Below are 22,913 nucleotides of genomic sequence, written 5' to 3'. Positions count from 1 at the left end.
TCAAGTACCTTTGTCCTAAAATGTTGGTCATGTTTAGAAAATTCAATTTTTTAAGGGAACATCATTTAATGTATTGTATCTTAGTTAAAAAAAGTACAATTTTCCAAAACTACTGACTTTTAAGATAAAATAAATGGTAAGATAGGAATTTTATTTATTAATTTTAGAAAGAGGACTTCATTTTAAAAAATCTCAAATGAAATAGAGAACCAACAATTTGGGATTGTGGGAGTAACATAAAATTCAATATTGCAAAGATATAGCCATTCGAAACTTTCTGCTGTTAATATAAATCATGAGAACAAACCATATTAATTCTCTTTTTTTTTTCCTTCTCAAAAAAAAAAAAAAAAAAATCCCTTTGCTTTCCCTTTCTCTTTCTACGTCATTTTAATATATTTTAACCAATATTAAACTTAATTCAACTTTCCTGTATTTGGAATATTGACTTAAAAAAAGAAGAAGAGTGAGCTTGATTAGCTTAGCTCATATTTTTCTCTTGTTAATAACATAAAGGCTGGTCGTGCTTAATGGGGCTGTGTCATGCACTTTGAACTCAAGACCACGACACATTATTTTAGGAATCAAAATGCATGTCTCTTCTCTTATAGGGGGAGTTGTTAGTTTGTTTAATGATTAGAAATGTAGTTTTACAAGCTTAGGAAGGTGCTCACTGCTCACTTCCTAACCTTATTTTGACATCTGTTAGGCCTCTACTTTCTAAAATACATAATGATTTTATCTCTTTTGTAAAAATATTAATATATTTTTGTCTTATCTTCCAGTGTCCCCGATTTGGACGTTTCTGTTTGGTACCTTTGACTGCTAAATGATATCATTTCTCCATGAATAATATAATGAAGCTCACACCAATGACCTCTTTGTCAAACTAAGGTGGTTGATATCTTGTTGTTAACCATCAATTTCAAAACAATTTATGTTGTCAAAGAATCTATTAAACATGCTGTTAAAAAGAATGTTGAAGGTTTGCCTATTTTTGATGTAAGTGTTGGTCGAGGTATTCTTGATGGTATCAATACCTTGATCTATACTATTCTCAAATATTTTGTTGGTACTCCATCTAATATTTCGTCTCGAATTTCTGATTATCTGAATAATTTGAGATGTCCTACTATGTCTGATTACAGATGGTACCAAGATGTTTTCATTTCTAGAGTAATGCTTCGGAAAGATTGTTACAAGCCTTATTGGAAAGAAAAGTTTATTGATCAACGGTCTGCCTCCTATCTTTGCTCATAAGGTAAAACAAGAATTAATGAGTAAAAATGATTCTATTGATTATGATAATTTAACTTATGGTGATATTTTGAGCATTATTAAAAAACTTGGTATTAATATGTGCGATGATGAAAAATTGTTAAAACACCAATTAAAGAATAAAAGAAAAGCTAAATATAAAATGGGTAATTTCTGTGAACAATATGATTTGCCTCCTATTGCTCCTTCCAGGCAAAATGGTAAAAAACATGATGAAAGTCACAAAAATTATAGCCATAAAAAATATAAAAAATACAAACCTAACTTTGTTAAACCTAATGATTACTATGCTAAAAAGAAAAATGTTTTTTAAAATTATGCTAAACAGAGATCAGGTAAAGGCAAATGTTTTAACTGTGGTAAACTTGGACACTACAGTAAAGATTGCAAACAAAAACCTGGTAAGTTAAAAAATAAGTTTAACATGTTAAATATTGAAGATAAAGATCAAGAAGAATTATTTAGAATCCTTGAATCAAACAATTCGTCTGATTCTTTGGAAGATGATTTTTCTTCTTCATCCTGATTTAAACTTAAGGGACAACCCCCCTTAAATAGGCAAAAATTCGGAGTAAACAGTGTCATGAACAATAAAAGTGAATAGTAAATAGTAATCAGTGAACAGTAATCTTTGAATAGTGCTTTTTTAAAATATTCAATAACAAGGGCTTTGTCTGATTCTCCAAACCAAAGAAAACTTGAAAAGACAAAAAACCAAAGGAATCTCTTTGAACAAAAACATCATCTTTTACGCATGGAATAGTGAAGCAATAGACTTTGAAATGACTGAAAGCCAAAAGAATCTCTTTGAACATCATCATTTACGCATGGAGTAGTGGAGTAGTGGTGTAAGAAAGGGAACCACCAACATTATGTACAAGTTTAAAGGATTTCGGACAATGAATCTTAATTATAATGTCAATGATCTTACTGATTATTATATCCATGGAAATAAAACCTTAAAACTCCAAAGCTACTGGTTGGCTTTCAACTGTCTAGCATTCATTCATGGGCTCTTTTTGAGTGAGAGGGAGATAGTTGGAGAGAGAGAGAGAGAGAGAGGCAGAAAGTGGTTCTCCTGTAAACGGCATATGCCTCTTGATTCCCATTTCCCACAAAATTATTAAGGCCATAGCTAATTCAAAGACCCAATTAAACATATAGCTAAAGAAACCTCTGCATTGTGGTAAAAGACCACAGGATTTCAAATCTGTCATATCTGATCATTTTTCGCAAAGAAGCCCAAGCATGCATAATATTTTCAAAAATCTCTATGATGAGGGAAGACTTATACACCATACCATCAAAAAAGTATTGGTAGACATAAAAGAGTGGGTACAACTACAATCACTTTTTGCAATCCTCCAAAGAGATTTTGGTCTCTTCATTGACATGAATTCCCTCTTAGTCTTTCTCTTTCATTCCTTCCTCGTAGTCATCTTGGGGTTTATCACTTTACATTTAATAATAGACCTAAAAGTCTTTTTTCTTAGTCACAATAAAGAGGTCAGACAGTGGAACATATAATGCATGATTGAATTTGCAAGTGCAGGTGTCCTCAATTGTTGAAAGTTGAGTGGAAATTATGATGGTCCAACATAAGACAGGATTAGGCAACATACCATTTGGCATTTGCATAGTCTTGCACTGATTGAGTTCATGTGCTCATCCTTAAACCATGCATTTCTTGTAAGTATATGAGGTTAATCTCACCATAATTTGGTGCATTCTCATATAATTTATTCCATATTTTAAAGGATGATTAGCTTCTTGAGTAATATGGCTGTGTGGTTTGATGACAAGTTGTAAAACTTTAATAGAGACATTCTATTCCCTCCATACATGACCACCATCCTCATAGGACTACCATCATTTGCCTATAGGTATTGTGAGGAAAACACTATTCGATCCTGCTTCCCCTACTCACTCCAAAAATGTCCTTCGGTGTGCTTTATGAGACCATAACCAAGCAAATCCTAGGTTTGTTCACCACTGGGGTTAGCTCAATGTATTTAGGGCCTAAAGCAACAGCTTTATATTGAGACTTTTCTACTATTTAAATATTATCAAAAAAATAAAATTATTAAATTTCTATATCATATATTTTTCATATTACCTGCTAAAAAATGAAATGAATAATTAATGATGTGAAATGAGATATATATGGAAATTGTGAAAATAGCACAATTCATTTACTCATTGACAATTTTTTTTAATCATATAGTAACTGATTTTGCGAAGAGTATTTTTCCTGGTTTTGAATCTCCTTCCTTAGTCCTCACTTCTAATATATATAGAACAAAAAATATTTTAATTGAAAAAAATATAAAATTTCTGAATTTCATATCAATGGGCTGGTATTTGGTGAACAATAGCGGTGTTGAGGGCCAATAGACCATGTCTCTGTGAAACATGACAAATTTTTTTTTTTTTTTTAACATATAAAATGAATCTGACAAATGTTTAAGGTACCTTTGTAAAAAGCCTTATAACTCAATTGGTAACCTCTATGTTTCCAATGAAGATGTACAAGTTCAAATCACCCACCTCGGTTATAACCATCAAATTATAAAAAAGGAAAGAAACAAGAATACCTGGTTTCTTGAAACCAATTTCTTTTGAATCCAGCTTCTAATATATATTTACCCCAATTATCTATCTTTGAAAGTAGTAATGAATATACACACACTAGGGGTATGTTTGAATACCGCTTATTGCTGAAAACTGAAAACTGAAAACATTGTAGCAAAATAATTTTTAAACATGTGAATAATGCCGTGAGACCCAAATTTATATTGAAATCTGTATTTAGATGACTTTTGTGGGTCCGTGAATAGTGCTGTGGGACCCACCATTTTTCAGCAAAATGTAGAAACGCACGTTCTCAGTGCTATCCAAACTCACACTAGAGTTAAAGAATCATTGGATAACTGAATATTACTTGTATGTGCTGATCTTTAGGAAGAGCATCTTAACTCATTTTTGCAACATCATAGTTCCACAGACAGAATAATAATCCATTACCACCTAAAGCAAAGCACAAATGTACAATGCATCAGTTGACCATTTCCCAAGTGAGCACATTAGCCCCTCAAAGAGGGAATGTCTTTGTTTAGTCAATAATACTTGAGGGAAGAAACTTTCACGCACATCTGTCATCTCAATGTGATCAAGCTTATCATCACAGACGATGACAGTATCATAGTAGGGTTTGACTATGATAACTTAAGTGGATAACTCATTTTTGCAACATCATAGTTCCACATAGTAGGGTTTGACAGATGCTACAATAGCTTAAGTCCCTTTTAAGGCAAAAGAAGGGAAACTAGACCAGTCTACAATTCTTACCACAGCAATAACCCTAAATAAAACCAAACATTCTATAGATATCCAAAAACAAAAAATTGCCCTAAACTCATTGTATAATTCGACCAAGAAAATACACTTCAGCTCAATGATAAAGGGTGGGATGGCATTTGGGTGGATTCTATGTGGAATCATATAAAGACATGTATTTATTTTAATTGATCAGCAAACGGTTACACTCATAAATGTAGATTAGCAGAAAAATAACTAAAAGACTGACAAAATTTCAAACTGATATTAGAAATTCACCATGACCAAAATCAACAATTTCAAGAGAATTTTTGACAAACTACAATCGACAATTGTTTTTGGCAAGTCTAGGCATTTGATATAAACTCCCAACTTTGAAACTTTCGACAATATCAAGCAAAGTAATAAAATACATGAATATGTAAACAAACAATAAGTCCTAATACATGTAAATGAAAAAGATTCAGAATGGAATCCAGCACTTTAGGAGCTAACTGTTTAAAAAAAAAAAAAGATTCTAAGGCTCAACTGTAGTCACCTGTTGCCACTCCCCATCTACTGCTTCCTTCCACAATGTCACACTGTTGTTTCCATCAGCCACAGCCAATATGTTTCCTGTTAGTGACCAGGAGACCCTCCAAACAGGAGTCTTGAAATCATTCAGAACCTTGCCTTCCCATTGATCCCCCTCCTTGGCCACAGTCCATATGATGACTTTGCCATCCTGTGAGGCACTTGCAATTGTAGATTTCGGAAGTCCCAAGTTAGGTGCCCAGGCAACATCACGAACCCAATCTGTATGCATCTGAAGAGCTGGAAAGCAATCCATCTTCCATGTCCCATTATAGAGCTTCCACACCTTCACAGTATTATCACAACCACCCGAGCAGAGCTTCTGAACAGGATCAAGCAAGCCAGAACCAACAAGAGCCCCGGGAGCTGTTGAGGGAGCCCATGAAACAGATGTCACACCAACTGGGTGAGCCTGGTCAATCCTTGAGGTGTCCCAACCACCATCCGGTCTTGCAGTGAAAACTGAGATATTCCCATCAGAGGAACCACATGCCAAACAAAGTCCCAATTCATGAGGAGCCCAAGCAACAGAATTGACAGATGACTTGTGGTCATTGAAGACATGGGCTTGAGTCCACTCATTCGGATTACCCTCCTTCCATATTATCACTTGCCCATCATAAGAACATGAAGCAAGTAAAGACCCGAATTTTGGGTGAGCCCATGCCACCTGCCAAACAGGTCCTTGGTGACCAGTTAACGTTGCAAGCTGCTGAGAGGCCGTATTGCTCACCCCAGTTATCTTAATGGAGTGGTCTGATGAGGCTGTGGCAACACGCTTACCATAGTAATCCATGGCTACATCATGGACCACATCTTGGTGACCAGTTTCAATCTTTTGCGAAGGCATTTCCTACCGTTAACACTGCTCAGAACAGAAGAAGTAAACCTAAATTATAATTGATTCATACTCCAATTGATTTTGCACATAATTTCAAACCCTTCAAAAAGTGAAATCATCTAAAATTTTAAACATAGACCCACTATTTGATTCCTAAGAATGTGCAAGAACATGAAAAACAAACTAAAATAATAAAAACCTCGAAATTCTAAGTTTTCCGCAAATCTTTAAAAATACGATATTTGTATAAATTTCATGAGCTACCCATTATTTCTAAGCTAACAAATCATAGAAATCTGATCTCAGTCTCATATAACAAGTTGCATTATTGAGTTATAAAAGTAGCTATGAAATCACTGCTATAGGGGAATAAGATCAAATTCCATATAGCAAGTTGCATCATTTGCAAATATTGCATGAAATTGACTAATCTACAAGTAGCTATACAAATTCATCAATCAAATTAAGCATACCCCAAGTCCTACAAATTCACAGACAATGAAATGAAATTCATCAAATCTTGAACAAACCCCACAAAAACTCCAAATCCCATTAATAATTTTTTTCTACAAATTTCCTCATAAACCACACACCTAATCTAAATCTTGAACTTACAAACCCAATAGAATCAAATCATCAACACACCAACAACAAAAGGAGGAAAACGTTAATAAATCAAAACTCACCGACACAAGTTCAGAGCACAGCGGAGCGGCGGCGGCGGCGGCTGCGTCGGCGTTGTCTCTTGCTCTCTCAGACTCTCAGCCTCTCCGATTCGGATTTGTTTCGTTTTTTTAATTGGATTTGTTTTTATTATTATCATTATTATTATTATTTTTCTTTTCGCGCGGATTGGATTTTAATGAGGTTTTGGGCTGGGCTCATTAGAACAATAAGCAGAGCAGGCCGCTTTTTTAAAAAAATTATAATTTATTGATTAATTTATTTTTTAATTATAATTTTGGGCTCAAATCGGAGAGAAATTATTAAGTCTAGTTGGAATAATAATAATAATAATAATAATAATAATAAAGATTAGTGTTATAGGTACTACGAATTTTACTATATTAGTATTACAAACTGATGTGTCACAAATCAAAAAGACGCAATTCAAAATTCAATTATGAGGTAATTCAAATTTACAAATTACATTTACTAACTTTTATAACCCTATGTATATGCAAGGGTAGCTCTACAGCCAGCCTTGGGGGTTCAAATGAACCCCCTGGCTTGGCCCCCCCATATTATATATAATTTTTTTTTTTTGACCCTTAAAATAAAATTTTGAATATCCAGACTCTAAATTTTGTTTAAATCCAATTGAAATAAACTTGAAATATGATCATATTAGTGCTATTTTCACAATATTTTCACAATAAAGGTTAAGTAACAAGTTGTAATTGACTTTTTATCTAAATCCATAACTGACATCACTTTTTTACATACCTTTAACAACTTGTCATCTAAATTTTATTGCGTAAATGTTTTGTCAGTAGCACTACTCTTAAAATTACTCATTTGTTAAAAAATAAATAAACTTTCTTTCTAGACTTTGGCTTACTTTAATGTTGATGGTAGAATGAAACTGTTTTTTCTTACACTTTTCTTCTTCATCAACAAAAAATTACACCACTTGTACAACCAATTGATTTGTATTTACATCTATGATTCTTTTCTCATTTTCTCTTTCTTCCTTCTATATTTTCTTTCTATTTAATTAAGTAGTTTGATAAGTAGTTTGATAAGTGTTCTATAGTTTTTCGAGTCCAAAAAGTCTTTTAGTGCTTGCTCCAATTCCAAGAGAATGACCACATGTGTGGTTAAAAATCCATACACTTCAAAAGCAAAATCTTATATAAGTTACTATTTATTTTCCTTAGTTTAATGTTTACTCTTAGACCTACTATTAAGTGTGTTACTATTCTTCTTTAACATATATTTTTATTTAATTGATATTACATAAGATTATAAAAAATTATTATTATTTAGACAAATATTATGATTAGTTATTTATTTATATACATTCCATCGTTGTTTTCTTACCGATCTTTAAACTATTAATAATTTTTTAGACTATTTTACAATATAGTTGTATTGTATACTATTAAGAATACTATGTTAGATTATTGTATGTAACATGACAATTGTATATACAAAAAAAAAAAAAAAATAGTAATCATTTTATTTTTTTATTCCCCTACAACAAAATCCTAACTCAAGACACTATTGACCCCCCTAAAAGAAAATCCTGGAGCCGCCACTGTGTATATGCATGGATACACTTAAAGATATACAATAAGATGCATAATATAATTCTTATATATATATATATATAATTTAAATACTATTGATAGTCAATTTTATATTTTGTTAGCTCTTTAAAAAATTTGTGAGGATATTATTAGGTTTAAAATATAAATTGTTCATTTTTGATATTATTATTGTGAAGCACTTTTTTTTTTTTTACACGATTCATTTATTCTAAACATTTTGGTTTTTGTATTTAATAATTCACTTGGATGAATATTTATGATGTGATCCCACATTTGATTATAAAATTAAGAAATAAAACTCTTTAAGAATAAATAATTTAGGACACATGCGCAAAATTAGAACTCTAATTTGGAATTTTAATTTGAGTTTTTCCCAGTTTCACCTATTATTATTATTATTATATATAGATTGGCACATTAGATGATGCCACACTTGCATAGGTGATAGTGTTTTATTGGTTGGAATTACTAATTCTGCAGTCTTCTCAACGGATCTAATAATTTCTCCAAATTTGAGGATCGAAATAAATAACCAAAAGAATGGACATTTTGTGCTAGCAGTAGGGTCAGTTGGCATCAGAGTAGGAGGATCGAGATTCTACATGTTTCGGAGCGAAAACAATTTTTTGTTTTTGGTAGATACAATAGAATTTAAATTTATGACATTTATTCTATGGTAATTGCCGAAAAAAGACTTTACTAACGAAGCAAACCCGAACCTACAAAAAACTTGTGTGCAGTGTGCACTCAGGGCTCATGATAATACTGTTCATTTGCAACAAAAAGAAAGCTACGACATGGGCTCATGGCCCATGAAATTTCAAGAAAGCTCCGACATCTATATATTATCATTATTATGTACATATTGTATAATTATATTAGAACAGATGGGGATATTGCCAAACTATTGTTACAAATTGTGCCATAAGATGGGAATACAACATGTGTTGTGTATCCAAAAGTTAAGCCTTTTTGGATATACATCATTGTCAATTTCTTTAAAACTTTCTCCTATCTCCCCGTGAGTGCATTTTAAAATACTTACTATTCTAAAAAAAAAAAAAAATGTGCCATCATTGCATTCCATTACATAGTTCTAGCAGTTAATATTAATCAATATCACATGGTGTGCCATGTACTGTTGAATCTGATTAGCATTTTTTTAATAACCTGGAGTTGAAAATGGTCCATATCTTCATGCGTTAGGCACGAAATGATAATGGCTTTTCATATATATACACATATAAAACTATTCATTGTTAGAAACTTAAGAAGATTCACATGGGAAGAATGTGTATTAAACTTCAAAATAATCAGTGGTGCTGGTCGGCAATAATGTTCATTATTCATCAACTGTGTTATTTAGTGTTATTTAATTAGCTCAACTTATAAAATTTTTTGTTGTCGGATAAGAATTTGAAAGCAAATCTTGTCAACATAAAAAATAAAAAAGTCATTAATGTGGTAAGAGCAATTATAATGCTATAAATACTATAAACTCAAATCCCGTTGTTTTTATTTATTTATTTTTAAATGATCATAGAACATTTAGGTTGCATTTGAAATTAGAGTTTAAAGTCAGTTTATTTTATTATTTAGTTTATTTTTGCTACTATTCATGAGTCTCATTGCATTTTTAGGTATTATTCATGGGTTCCACTACACTTTTTGGTATTATTCATGGGTTCTACTGTACTATTTCAGTTAGTTTTTATCTTTATTTACAGTATTTTCAGCAAAAAGTTTTCAATTTCAACTAAATAAATTGTTCCCGATCAGACCTCTAGTATACTCGTTTTTTTAGATTGAGAAACATAGCTTGTCTATCTCTATTATGACTAATTTTCATAGTCTGAGACAGAATAATGGCATAATATATTTTTGATTAGGACCTACTGAATTGGTTCAGTGGTTTTCACGAGTTGCACCCATGTTAAACCTATATATAGAATTCTCCATCTTATTTCTTGTGCTTCTTAAATTAATTCAACTAATTGCTTCCAGTAGTAGTGAGGCCTATGAATAGTAGCAAAAATAAGCTACTATTATTGAAAAGACAAGATTGCTTAAGAAATTGCTCAAGAAAAGTTGAAACAACAAGTCTCGATACTCGGCTCAGTGCCTGTCGATTTATCAAGAATAAATGAATCTCAATTCTTGGCTTGAGACCTCTCGATTTATTGAGCTTCGGGAAAATTGAACAATAAATTTTTGTTTTAGCCCGTGATGAATTATCCTTTCTAGGGATCATTTACAAGGGTTCTAGACTATATAAAAGATATTTTATAGTCATCATCATAGACACAAAGAAACACACGCATAATAGGAGTTGCTACGACTTTTATGTGCCTAGGGTTTTGTACCAAGTTATTACCGGTTAATCGAAGTGTGGATTGGAGAACTTTGCAAAACTATAGCAATCAAAAGGGTTGTTGTGCTATTAGTCACAAATAAGAGATTTGTGCAAAAGAGAAGTTTTTGCAAGAAGTAGTCCAATTGGGGATGAAGCTTCCTTATATATATATTAGTAGGTTCTATTGTAGGTAAGTACTTCTAGATAGGGTAAGATTTCTTGTACTTATAACCTCTATTCTTGTTAGTAGTTTCCTCAGGAATGGTCGCTTGAATTTTACTTGGTGGGGTTTTACTTGCGAGGGTTTTCCCCCATCGTGATCAAATCATTGTATCAAACTTATTTTCTACTGCACTTATTTTCGTTTGGTGATTTTATTGTTCTTTAATAGGTTTTACATATAATTGGACTAATTAATCAACATAAGTAATTGGTTAAGTAACTGGGTCAATCTATAACCCAACATATTTGAATTACACACTGTGATGACAGGAATCGTGTAAGGGTCAATTGTCTCCCTTGTTATATAAAAGGGAGCAGTCACAGCCATTAGGAGACGGAGTTCAGCCAGGAAATTCTTGCTAAAATTAGGCTACTAGGAAGAATAAAGAGTTGAAGTGTACCTGTTTTGTAGGATTCAAATCTTCTAGATTTCCTAGGATACTCTACCAAATAGATTTCCTTAAATCTTAATCATTCTTTAATAATTTAATGCTCTAGATTTTGCTATGTCAGCATTCCACTAATAATAATCTTAATTGTTTTGTTTGCAATATTATTTTATTATTTTAAGAATATTGTGAAATGTTGACATAGCAAAATCTAGACCATCAAATCATTAAAGTGTGGTTAGAATTTAAGGAAATCGATTGATAAAGTATCTTAAGAAATCTAGAGGATTTGAATCCCATTTTGTGTCATTCTTGTCTTATTAAAATCTTCTTAGGGGCATAGGTTTCATCCTTTGTCCCACCGTAGCTTTTCACCCCATTAAAAGGGATACTTTTCCATGTACTTGGTGTGTATGTTTGATTTCTTTATTGTTCATTTGCATCAATATCCAACACTATTTCTTAATGTGCTAAGGATTTAGCTTAGGGAGCGGAGAGAGGGGAAATTTACTAGAGCCGAGGCTCTAATATCATGTAAAGACTATAAGCTTATATATTTACTAGTGTGTAAAATTGTACAAAAGACTAGCATTAAATATGTAGACATATGTGTAACTTAGGGAAAATTTTCATATGCGTTGAGTGCAGGAGATACGGTCTCGTGACTTAGAAGTAAAAAGGGTATAGTAAAAGTATAGTACAATGTGGTTAGGTCTATTGGACTTGTATCCTATCCAAGGTGGTCGATATTGTACCAGTACCGGTCGGTATGTATCGTACGGTACGTAAACCGGTATCGAAAAACCAACGTTTCGTATCGGTTTAAATATTGGCCGTATTGGCCATACTGGTTGATTTCAGGCATTACCGGCTGGTACAGAAAAAAAACTTTTTTTTCATTTACTTTTTTTAGTTTTGTAATTTTTGAATTTTTGTAAGGGCAGAATGGTAACTTACTTGCATTATCTGATTAGTATTATTTGTTTTTTTAGTATGCAATGAACATGTGATACCCTAATTTGATTGATTGTGTGATGTGTGTGGGTGTGTGATGAGTCTTATATCGGGTATTTACTGGGTAGATTTGGGCTTTATTAACAATTACAAGGAATTTCAATTATGACTAGTTCTTTTGAGGTATAGCGTAGATGTGGCTGGCGCTTTTCCTTGGATCGTTACATATTGTATCAAAACCGGCCTGGTAATCCTGTGTGGGCTCAGAGACACTACCCCACAAAGTGGGCCCTAACAAGGACGTTAGGGATTTAAGCAGGGGAGATCGTGATACCCTAATTTGATTGATTGTGTGATGTGTAGGTGCGTGATGAGTCCCATATCGGGTATTTACTGGGTAGATCTGAGTTTTATTAACAACTACAAGGAGTTTCAATTATGACTAGTTCTTTTGAGGTATATCGCAGATATGGCTAGCGCTTTTCCTTGGGTTGTTACAGAACAATTAAGCTTTCTACTTGAAGCTAAAGTTTAAAACCATGAATAATTTGTTCTTAATTGAGATAATGTTTTATGGTAAACTTTTATATTTATTATAACACACACACACACACACATATATTTTTTTTTATAAACATAAAAAATAACAGTAAACCTGAAACAGTACATCGGTATTGACCGGTGCCGAAATATATTAGAAAGATATTTGGAGAAGTCTTTATGAGACAATCACATTAGGATCCATTGGGATCCCCTCTCCCTCCCACTCAAAGAAATGGATTATGTTTAAATTATCTCTTAATTAACTATAATTTTACCTATTTATTACAATATTTAGGTCAATATTTTGTGAGGCTAAGTAAATGAATTGTTGATCCAGTGGTAATTAGGTGAGTTGATGTCATGCCTACATATAGCAATTTCTTTGCGAGTACAAAGGATAGAATCCATGTAGTTGTTGGGAGGTGCACGACACCAAATAGAAGTCCAGCCCATGTAGGATTTGTGCCCAAGATAAAATGCTTGCCATGCAAGCATTGATGGAATTCTATTTCAATTAGAAATAGGTGAGTTACGTGGTTGACAAGTCCTAGAATCCTACTCCAAATGTAAGTAGGAATTGTGTTTAATAATTAATACACGTAAGAATCCTAACTCTAAGTCATGTTAGGAATTCATATTATGCTAGGAAAAGAAGTCTAAGGCGGCTGAAGCTTTTTTGTGTATAAATAGCATGTGGGTGTGCCGCATATTGAAGTCTTATTAAGAATAAACTTTTGTGTTTATGTTCCAGGCTGCTTCTATGGCAGATTCCCGCAGCAAGAAATCTGCAGCAGCAGACGATGAAGATATGGATCCAACGGTATAAGTCCATTCTTGCCTGCAATAGTTAGCATTCTTTTCCTGGATCTTTTCCACAAAGCTCTTGATTATAATCTCAATCTCCTGCTTTTAATCTTCCTCGTTTGTTTTTCCTTCAGCAATACTTCGAAAATAGACTGAAATATGTTGCAGCTCTGAGGGCAGCTGGTGAAGAGCCATATCCTCACAAATTCGATGTTACAATGTCTAACCCTGAATATGTAGAGCAGTATAAAAACATAGGCAATGGGGAGCATCTTGAGGATGTTACTGTAAATTTGGCTGGTATTGAAGTCAGGGCTTTTATTTATTTGGTTAGTATTTATCATGTTTCTTTTGGTGATTTTTTTTTTTTTTTAAATTTTCTTTCCTATGCAAGGGCGTATCATGAGCAAACGTTCATCTTCTTCAAAGCTATTCTTTTATGATTTACATGGTGGTGGTGCTAAAGTCCAAGTTATGGCTGATGCTAGGTATCTTATCACTGTATCTTTTCTTTTCCCTTATTCATATTTGATTTTTCCTTATGATTTTAGTATTGTTATTTCTTTAGGTACGCAATGTCTTTGACAAATTATCTTTCTATCAGTTTTAATTTTTTTTTTAAAATTAAAATTTTTATTTGTAAGTATTCATGCAACCATGTGGGCCTTGAACCTTTGACTTCTACCTCCACCTTACCCCTGTAAGTAGAGGTGCAATTTGAGATGCAGCTCATTGGCATCTTTCCATATTAGTAGAAGAGCCTTTGTTTTTGCTTTTGGACTCTTTCTTTGAATGGATACAAATTGCCCTCTCTATGATCTTCTATAGTGGAATAGGTGATTAGTTTGGGAATTTGGATTTTCTTGTTACATAGCATTTCATGTCAAATTTCTTATCTTAAAAAGTTAATATTTTTGGGCAGTGATTCATCAATTAGTTGAATGTCAATATTTTGCCCAAGTTCCTTGTAAAAGAAACTTTGTTTTTTTATTTTTATTTTATTGAAATTATTGCTAATTTCTTGTTTTTGAGGCCTGATTAGTTGTATGTAGAAGGCTTAGGTAGATTGGCAAAAAGAATGATGTAGGTTATTTTACTTTATCGCATCTTTTTGTACCACTACCTAGTTTTCTCAACTGCGCTTAAAAAAAAATTATAAAGGACCTATATAAACAAGATGATGAATATGTATGAATGAGACTTTCCACTTGGTACTATTTGGGAAATTTTGGTTCTAATATGAATTAGTTGAATGTCAATATTTTGCCCAAGTTCCTTGTAAAAGAAACTTTGTTTTTTTATTTTTATTTTATTGAAATTATTGCTAATTTCTTGTTTTTGAGGCCTGATTAGTTGTATGTAGAAGGCTTAGGTAGATTGGCAAAAAGAATGATGTAGGTTATTTTACTTTATCGCATCTTTTTGTACCACTACCTAGTTTTCTCAACTGCGCTTAAAAAAAAAATTATAAAGGACTTATATAAACAAGATGATGAATATGTATGAATGAGACTTTCCACTTGGTACTATTTGGGAAATTTTGGTTCTAATATGAATTAGTTGAATGTCAATATTTTGCCCAAGTTCCTTGTAAAAGAAACTTTTATTTATTTATTTTTTTTATTGAAATTATTGCTAATTTCTTGTTTTTGAGGCCTGATTAGTTGTATGTAGAAGGCTTAGGTAGATTGGCAAAAAGAATGATGTAGGTCATTTTACTTTATTGCATCTTTCTGTACCACTACCTAGTTTTCTCAACTGTGCTTAAAAAAAAATTATAAAGGACCTATATAAACAAGATGATGAATGTGTATGAATGAGACTTTCCACTTGGTACTATTTGGGAAATTTTGGTTCTAATATGAATTAGTTGAATGTCAATATTTTGCCCAAGTTCCTTGTAAAAGAAACTTTATTTATTTATTTATTTATTTATTGAAATTATTGCTAATTTCTTGTTTTTGAGGCCTGATTAGTTGTATGTAGAAGGCTTAGGTAGATTGGCAAAAAGAATGATGTAGGTCATTTTACTTTATTGCATCTTTCTGTACCACTACCTAGTTTTCTCAACTGCGCTTAAAAAAAAATTATAAAGGACCTATATAAACAAGATGATGAATATGTATGAATGAGACTTTCCACTTGGTACTATTTGGGAAATTTTGGTTCTAATATGAATTAGTTGAATGTCAATATTTTGCCCAAGTTTCTTGTAAAAGAAACTTTTTTTTATTTATTTATTTATTTATTGAAATTATTGCTAATTTCTTGTTTTTGAGGCCTGATTAGTTGTATGTAGAAGGCTTAGGTAGATTGGCAAAAAGAATGATGTAGGTCATTTTACTTTATTGCATCTTTCTGTACCACTACCTAGTTTTTTCAACTGCGCTTAAAAAAAAATTATAAAGGACCTATATAAACAAGATGATGAATATGTATGAATGAGACTTTCCACTTGGTACTATTTGGGAAATTTTGGTTCTAATATGAATTAGTTTCATGGACACTGGACAATCACCCCCAGGCTGGGTGTCCCCCCTAAATTGCACCACCTTTAAGTTTTGCTGCATAGATACCAAATTTAATGATAAAGAGATTCTTCATTTCTATGATGCAGCAAGTCAGATTTGAATGAGGAAGAATTTTTTGGGTTCCATTCGACTATGAAGCGTGGTGATATTGTTGGTGTCAAGGGGTTTCCAGGTTTGTGATGTTACTACAATTTGGTAGTTACTAACACCTTTTGACTTATATATATATATATATATATATATTTATCTGCTCCTTACTGTGTTGACACTCTTGAGTTTACAGAAGAAATCACCATCAGTTTAATTACTTAATTTGTTTTTTCTCTCTCTCTCTCTCATTTGATGTTTGATAATGAAATGAAAATTTTGTGGCATAAGGAAAAAATTATGGAGAGTGTAGGTAGAACTTCAAAATACAAATTTAAAAGAGACCGCTTGAAAATTCCCTTAAATAGGTGCTTCATTTTGGTCTTTTTCCCTATGGTGAACTGTTTTAGTTTTCTATGCTGCATAATTGGTTTTTTGTTTTTATTTATTTATTTTTTTTTATCATTATGCCGCATGATTGTTGAAATCTTCTAGAAATGGGTCTAGTCTTGTGATATAGATGTACATTTTTTTTCCCTAATTACATATAGATTTAGTGGGTCTTGAACTCACAAACTCACTCCCAACCTTTCTCTTACAAGGGAAGGAGGTGCCATTTGAGCTAGAGGCATAATTTATTTTTTTTGAATTTCAAAGTTGAGTTGTAGGTTTTTGAGTAATTGTTTCTTTAAATTATAAACTTCTTGGTTGACTTACATTTTGTTAGAATTATGGTCAAATGGTTAAATTCATTATTTCCTAGCCGCTTAAACTTTTGAGAGAATTTGTAATTTAAATTTACTTTACCTCTCATTTAAAATGTGAAAAATCACACATGTTTGGCCCCACTTATTAAGGGAGAGGCTGAGCTCATGCCTAAGAGGAAGTGTTAGAATTATGTTCAAATTAAATTCACCATTTTCTAATGGTTTTAGTTTCTGGGAGAATCGGTAATTTAACACATTTCTTTCAATTCAGGGAAAACTAAAAGGGGGAGCTAAGTATTTTTCCAAGATCGTTTATAGTCTTATCCCATTGTCTTCTCTCTCTCTCTCTCTCTCTCTCTCTCTCTCTCTCTCTCTCTCTCTCTCTCTCTCTCTCTCTCGGGTCTGTGCCTGTTTGCATTTGTCTCATTTATACATGTATGTGTACAATCTATGTTCTCAATGGGCTCTCAACATATGCTATTTGGTAACAGGAGGTTATTCTCTTCCCAGCCATGAAACCTCAAGATGAGCCATCTGCTAAAGGTACTCATTTTCAGTTTGGCCCATGTTATGCTTTTGTCTTAGTTGATGCTAGTCTTTTCTGTCTCTTTCGTATTCAGTTACAGGTTTCATTCCTGTATATTTTGCTGATGGCATTTTTGTGTTCTGTCTAAGGAGTATGCAGTTATATCGTATATATTTGTTAAAGTCGTACCGAACTAATTGTCGAACTTTCAAATCATTTATGTAGGATTTTGGTTTGGTATGAAAGAAACATTAGATTTGCAAAATAAATTTTTATTTTTATTTTTTAAACTGAGTTTTTAATTATAGGTTGTTTTAACCTAATATTCATGCTTTCTTTCAATATTTAATTATAATGAAATACTTTTTAAGTCTTTTATTTTGAAACCTTGATTGATTAACTAAGGTATCAATTCAAGGCTCTATTTTTTGTCGTCGTGAATAGAAATTCATGAATTCTATATTTCAATGAGGCCTATGTATTCTATGAAATTATACTTTTATTAATTTCAACGTTTAGTATGCTTACAGCTTACATATTTATTTAATTTAGTACTGGCTAATCAGATTTTTTTTTTTAATTTATTTTATTTTCAATTTAAAAAATATATATAATTAAACAGTGACTATTGGTTTTCACCCAATGACTCAATTATTGAACCAATTAACCATTATTCCAATTCATTGGTGGTTTGATGTTTGGTGCAGTTCACTTTTTGTTCCAGTTTTGATTACTATGGTTATGTTGTCCATGTCCCAGAGTATTGTATATTTTGACTGACTTAGTTGGTCCCTTGGTATTCCTTTAGGCAATGCAGGAGCTTAGGAAATTTTCAAAATTCTGAAACCCAGAGCTCTCATCCCAGAAAGTTGGCATGAACCTTTGATTGACTGCGTCGGCGTTGTCTCTTGCTCTCTCAGACTCTCAGTCTCTCCAATTCGAATTTGTTTCGTTTTTTTATTTTTTTTATTGGATTTGTTATTATTATTATTCTTATTATTTTTCTTTTTTGATTGGATTTTAATGAGGTTTTGGGCTGGGCTCATTAGAACAATTAATAAGCAGAGCAGGCCTTTTTTTTTTAAAAAAAAAAAAAAATTATAATTTATTAATTATAATTTTGGGCTCAAATTGGAGAGAAATTATTAGGTCTAGATGGAATACTGATTACTGATACCTAAGCAAGTGTCATCTTCCTAGCACAAAACAACAACAACAGTAATAATAAAAATAAAAATAAAAGTAGTGTTATAGCTTATAGGTGCTATAGATTTTACTACATGTATTACAAACTGATTTGTCACAAATTAAAAAAATGTAATTTAAAATTCAATTATGAGATAATTTAAATTTATTAATTATATTCATTGTCACATTAGGTGGTGCTACACTAGGTGATAGTGTTTTATTGGTTGGAAGAGTCATTTCAGTAGCCCTAGTATATCTAATAATTTGTCTGAATTGGAGGATCAAAGTAAATAACCAAAAGAAAGGACATTTTGTGTGAGCAGTAGGATCAACTGCATCAGAGCAGGAGGATTGAGATTCTACATGCTTCAGAGTGAAAACAATTTTTTGTTGTTGATAGATATAGTAGAATTTATGACGTTTATTCTATGATAATTGCTCTTAATAGCAAAAGATTTTACTAGCTAAGCGGGAACCTACAAAAAAACTTGTGTGCAGTGTGCACTTAGGGGCTCATGATAATACTATTCATTTACAACAAAAGGAAACTTGGAATAAAAATGTGCCTTTTTTAAATTTCAAGAAAGCTACGACATAGGCTCATGGCCCATGAAATTTCAAGAAAGCTACAACTTCTCTATGTTATCATTATTATGTACATTTTGTATAGTTATATTAGAACAGATGGCCATCATTGCATTCCATTACATAGTTCTAGTAGTTAATAACTTAATATTAATCGAAATCACATGTTGTGTCGTGTACTGTTGAACCTGATTAAGCTTTTTTTTTTTTTTTTTTAAAATACCTGGAGTTGAAAATGGTCTGTATCTTCATGCGTGAGGCACGGAAAGATAATGGTTTTTCATATTTATACACATATAAAACCTATTCATTGTTAGAACTTAAGAAGATTCACATTGGAAGAATGTGTATTAAGAGTCTATTTGGATACTGTTTTTTGCTGAAAATACTGTAGCCAAATAAATTTTAAGTTATGAATAGTGCCGTGAGACTCAAGATTTACCTCAAAATCTGTGTTTTCACAAGTTTGGCTGGGTCGTGAACAATACCGTGGGACCTAGCCAAAAACGCAAAATGCATAATAATTTGTACGCAAATGCATGCTTAGCTAAGCATGCGTTTGCCAATAGATGTTTGTGCGTTTTGCGTCTTTTTTGGCTGGTCCCACGGTATTGTTCACGGACCAGCCCACTTTAATAAAACGTAGCAACAGTGTTTTGCCTTTTAAAAATTATTTTGTTGCAATGTTTTCTGCAATAAGTTTTCATTTTTCAGTAAAATGAGCGGTATCCAAACAGATCCTAAAGTTCAAAATAATTAGTGGTGCTGGTCGTCAATGATGTTCATTATTCGTTAACTGTGTTATTTTGTTAGCTCAACTTATAAAATCTTTTGTTATCGAATAAGAACTTGAAATCAAATCTTGTCAACATAAAAAATAGTCATTAATGTGGTAAGAGAGAAATTATAATGCTGCAAATAGTATAAATTCAAATCCCGTCATATTTATTTATTTTTAAATGATCATGGAACATTTAGGTTGTGTTTGAGATTAGAGTTTAAGGTCAGCTTATTTTACTATTTAGCTTATTTTTGCTACTATTCATGAGTCTCACTGCACTTTTTAGTATTATTCATGGGTTCCACAGCACTTTTTGGTATTATTAATGGGTTCCACTGTACTATTTAGCTAGATTTTACCTTTATCTATAGTACTTTCAGTAAAAAATTTCAAATTTTAGCTAAATAAAGCTAAGTTTGGTAACTTTTTTTTTTTTTTTTTAACAGTTTTCTGTTTTCAAGGACCATTTTCAGTTTCCAATCACAAAAAACTTGTTTGGTAAACTCAAAACAACAGAAAAGAGAAAAAAATTTGTTTCTAATTTATAACGAAAAATGAAAACAACCAAAGGGTTCTTTTCAATATTGTGTTTTTTTAGGCTTGTGAAAACACAGGAAAAACATGTCGTTTTACAACTTTAATGAACCAGCTCGCAAGTTCGATTTGTGTAACTCTGATTCTTATTTATATATATTTTTTCTGCTTGTCGCTACTTCATGTAATTTTTTCCCTTCCTTGCCGCTACTTTTTGCTGAAATTTCCCACACAAAGACCCTTGAGAACGAAACTAGAGACAGGTGGTACCAGGTACAGTAAAACCCACTCCCTTTCACTCTCTCCCCTCTAGTTTATTCTCTGCGCCTCTAATTTATCTCTCTCTCTCTCTCTCTCTTCCTAATTTCATATTTTTATTTTTCTATTAGTGATTTACGTAATCTTTTACAGTTTTTGGGGATCCATCAGTCAAAGGTACACACAATATTGTATTTTACCATCTATATAAATTAAACTTGCTTTAACTTTGAATAAACTAATGTTACAAGGACAAATAGTTTTACAGAATCCATCTTAGGGATTGATGTGATAGAATGGTATGTGAAGAGGAAAAATTATGCATGACGAAGCTATCTGGACAAAGGTGGCATGGACAGACGTGGCATGTACAGATCGAACGGTCACATGGCATCCAGCCCATTATTATGTGGTCTCCAAGGAACCTTAAATGGAAAATACTTGCGACACACGATTAGCCCTGATTTGTAGAATCCTAACATGAATAGAATTCTAGAATATACATGCATTAATGAGTATCTTCCCCATAAGGAAAAGACTTGTTCCGCAAGCAAAAGAGTTTGGCCCTACGTGACTATAAAAACCCAAAGACCCTCAAGAAAAAAGTACGCACAATTTCTCTAAAGCTCATACTCTCTAACATTGTTGAAGCTCTCTTCTGACTTAACATTCGGAGGGTCTTTGGCCAGTACCACATCGGTACTCTCTGTAAGGTCTTTTTCTGTGTTGGGCAGTTCTGGTATCAAGCGTGTTGGAACCGTATGGCTCACTGGTGATTTTTTGGCATCATCAGTTGGCACCGTCTGTGGGAAATACGAGTAATCAGTCATTGCTTTATCCCTGAGACAAAAGGTCGTACGGTCCAAACTCGATCGATGGCATCAACCAACCAAGAAACTGGAAATCCCCCCACTGTTGTAGAATGGCAATTGCAGACACTCTCGGTTGCGATCAAGCGACTTACTCAACAAAATAAAGCTCTTATGCTACAAAACCAAGTGTTGGAAGTGCAAATTAAGCATCCGCAAGAACATCAAGTTTTATCGCATGATCAACATAGAAGTGGTCATAATCACTATCCACCCCTTCAAAATATTATAGAAGGGAACAACAAATAGAAGAGAAGACATCACTACAATATTGTAGGACGACGAACGATTGGCTAAAGAGAAGGCAAGAGGCCTAGACACTCTAACAGCCGACCTGTTCGCTCCACCCCACTAAACGATCCTATCGACCATATACTTACACTTATCAAAGACGACCCCATGTTAGAATGGCCGAGGAGGATGAATGGGGATCAAGCAAGCGATCAAAGCACTAAATATTGACATTACCACCATGAACATGGACATGACAAAAAGGAGTGTTATGATCTGAAACAACAAATAGAGATCCTTGTAGGCCAAGGGAAGTTGCAGCGAACTGGAGTAACCCAGCAAGACAGAAGACCAATTCCCCACGAAAAAGGCGCTTTTTGGACGACAACCACCCAACAAGAGAGACTTGATGGGCAGAAGCTACCTCACCCTTAGAATACCGAATGCCTGAAAAATATTTACTCTACTTGCGATTATCAAAAAAAAAAAATGCGAACAACCAATACCGCCTACCCTTTTAAAATATCTCTGAGGTAGTATCGATCATCAAAGTCGCCAAGGTGACGAACAATCTGAGAGATTATCAACTCAAATAGCGAAGGCAAACATGGAAAGGGGGCAATAAACGAGGAATATTTGTACAATGCATTGGATGGATGGTCACTATACTAAGTTACCTACGGGTAGACGCATGGCCATAGTCACCTACGAGTGGACGACCACTACACTAAGTTACCTATGGGTAGATGCATAGCCAAAGTCACCTACAGGTGAATGGTCACTATACTAAGTTACCTATGGATAGACGCGTAGCCAAAGTCACCTACGGATGGACAGTCACTACGCTAAGTCACCTACAGGTAGACGCATGACCAAAGTCGACTATGGGTGGACGGTCACGACACTTAGTCACCTCAATAAGTCCACGACCCCAAGTGGACGACCAAAAAGGTGACGAGGTAACACTTAGTCACCTAAACAAGTCCACGACCCAAGGTGGACGTCCAACAAGGTGACGAGGTAACACTTAGTCACCTCAATAAGTCCACG

General features: G+C 33.1%; 3 protein-coding genes across 3 annotated transcripts in view; 2 read left to right on the top strand and 1 right to left on the bottom strand.

The window, feature by feature from the left end:
* Window positions 1-17,437, top strand: part of LOC115968733 (lysine--tRNA ligase, cytoplasmic-like) — a 36,820-nt gene extending 19,383 nt beyond the window's left edge. Inside the window, exon 17 of the mRNA XM_031088227.1 lies at window positions 17,383-17,437. The gene's annotated coding sequence lies outside the window, so the exon portion shown is untranslated. The remainder of the gene's footprint in view (window positions 1-17,382) is intronic.
* Window positions 4,877-6,851, bottom strand: LOC115968735 (protein transport protein SEC13 homolog B). The gene is made up of 2 exons (XM_031088230.1): window positions 6,715-6,851; window positions 4,877-6,052 (listed from the first exon to the last, which is right to left on the bottom strand). Exon 2 carries the CDS (start codon window positions 6,035-6,037, stop codon window positions 5,132-5,134), a length of 906 nt encoding a protein of 301 aa, XP_030944090.1. The 5' UTR covers window positions 6,038-6,052; window positions 6,715-6,851; the 3' UTR covers window positions 4,877-5,131.
* The window catches only part of LOC115968734 (lysine--tRNA ligase, cytoplasmic-like), a 36,124-nt gene continuing 26,705 nt past the window's right edge, over window positions 13,495-22,913 (top strand). The window contains exons 1-3 of the mRNA XM_031088228.1: window positions 13,495-13,582; window positions 13,701-13,866; window positions 13,961-14,054. Coding sequence (XP_030944088.1) covers window positions 13,505-13,582; window positions 13,701-13,866; window positions 13,961-14,054 — 338 coding nt within the window. The 5' untranslated portion in view covers window positions 13,495-13,504. The remainder of the gene's footprint in view (window positions 13,583-13,700; window positions 13,867-13,960; window positions 14,055-22,913) is intronic.

Source organism: Quercus lobata, chromosome 11 (assembly GCF_001633185.2).
Source record: "Quercus lobata isolate SW786 chromosome 11, ValleyOak3.0 Primary Assembly, whole genome shotgun sequence".
Lineage (NCBI taxonomy): Eukaryota > Viridiplantae > Streptophyta > Magnoliopsida > Fagales > Fagaceae > Quercus > Quercus lobata.
This window is presented reverse-complemented; position numbering and strand designations above follow the sequence as displayed.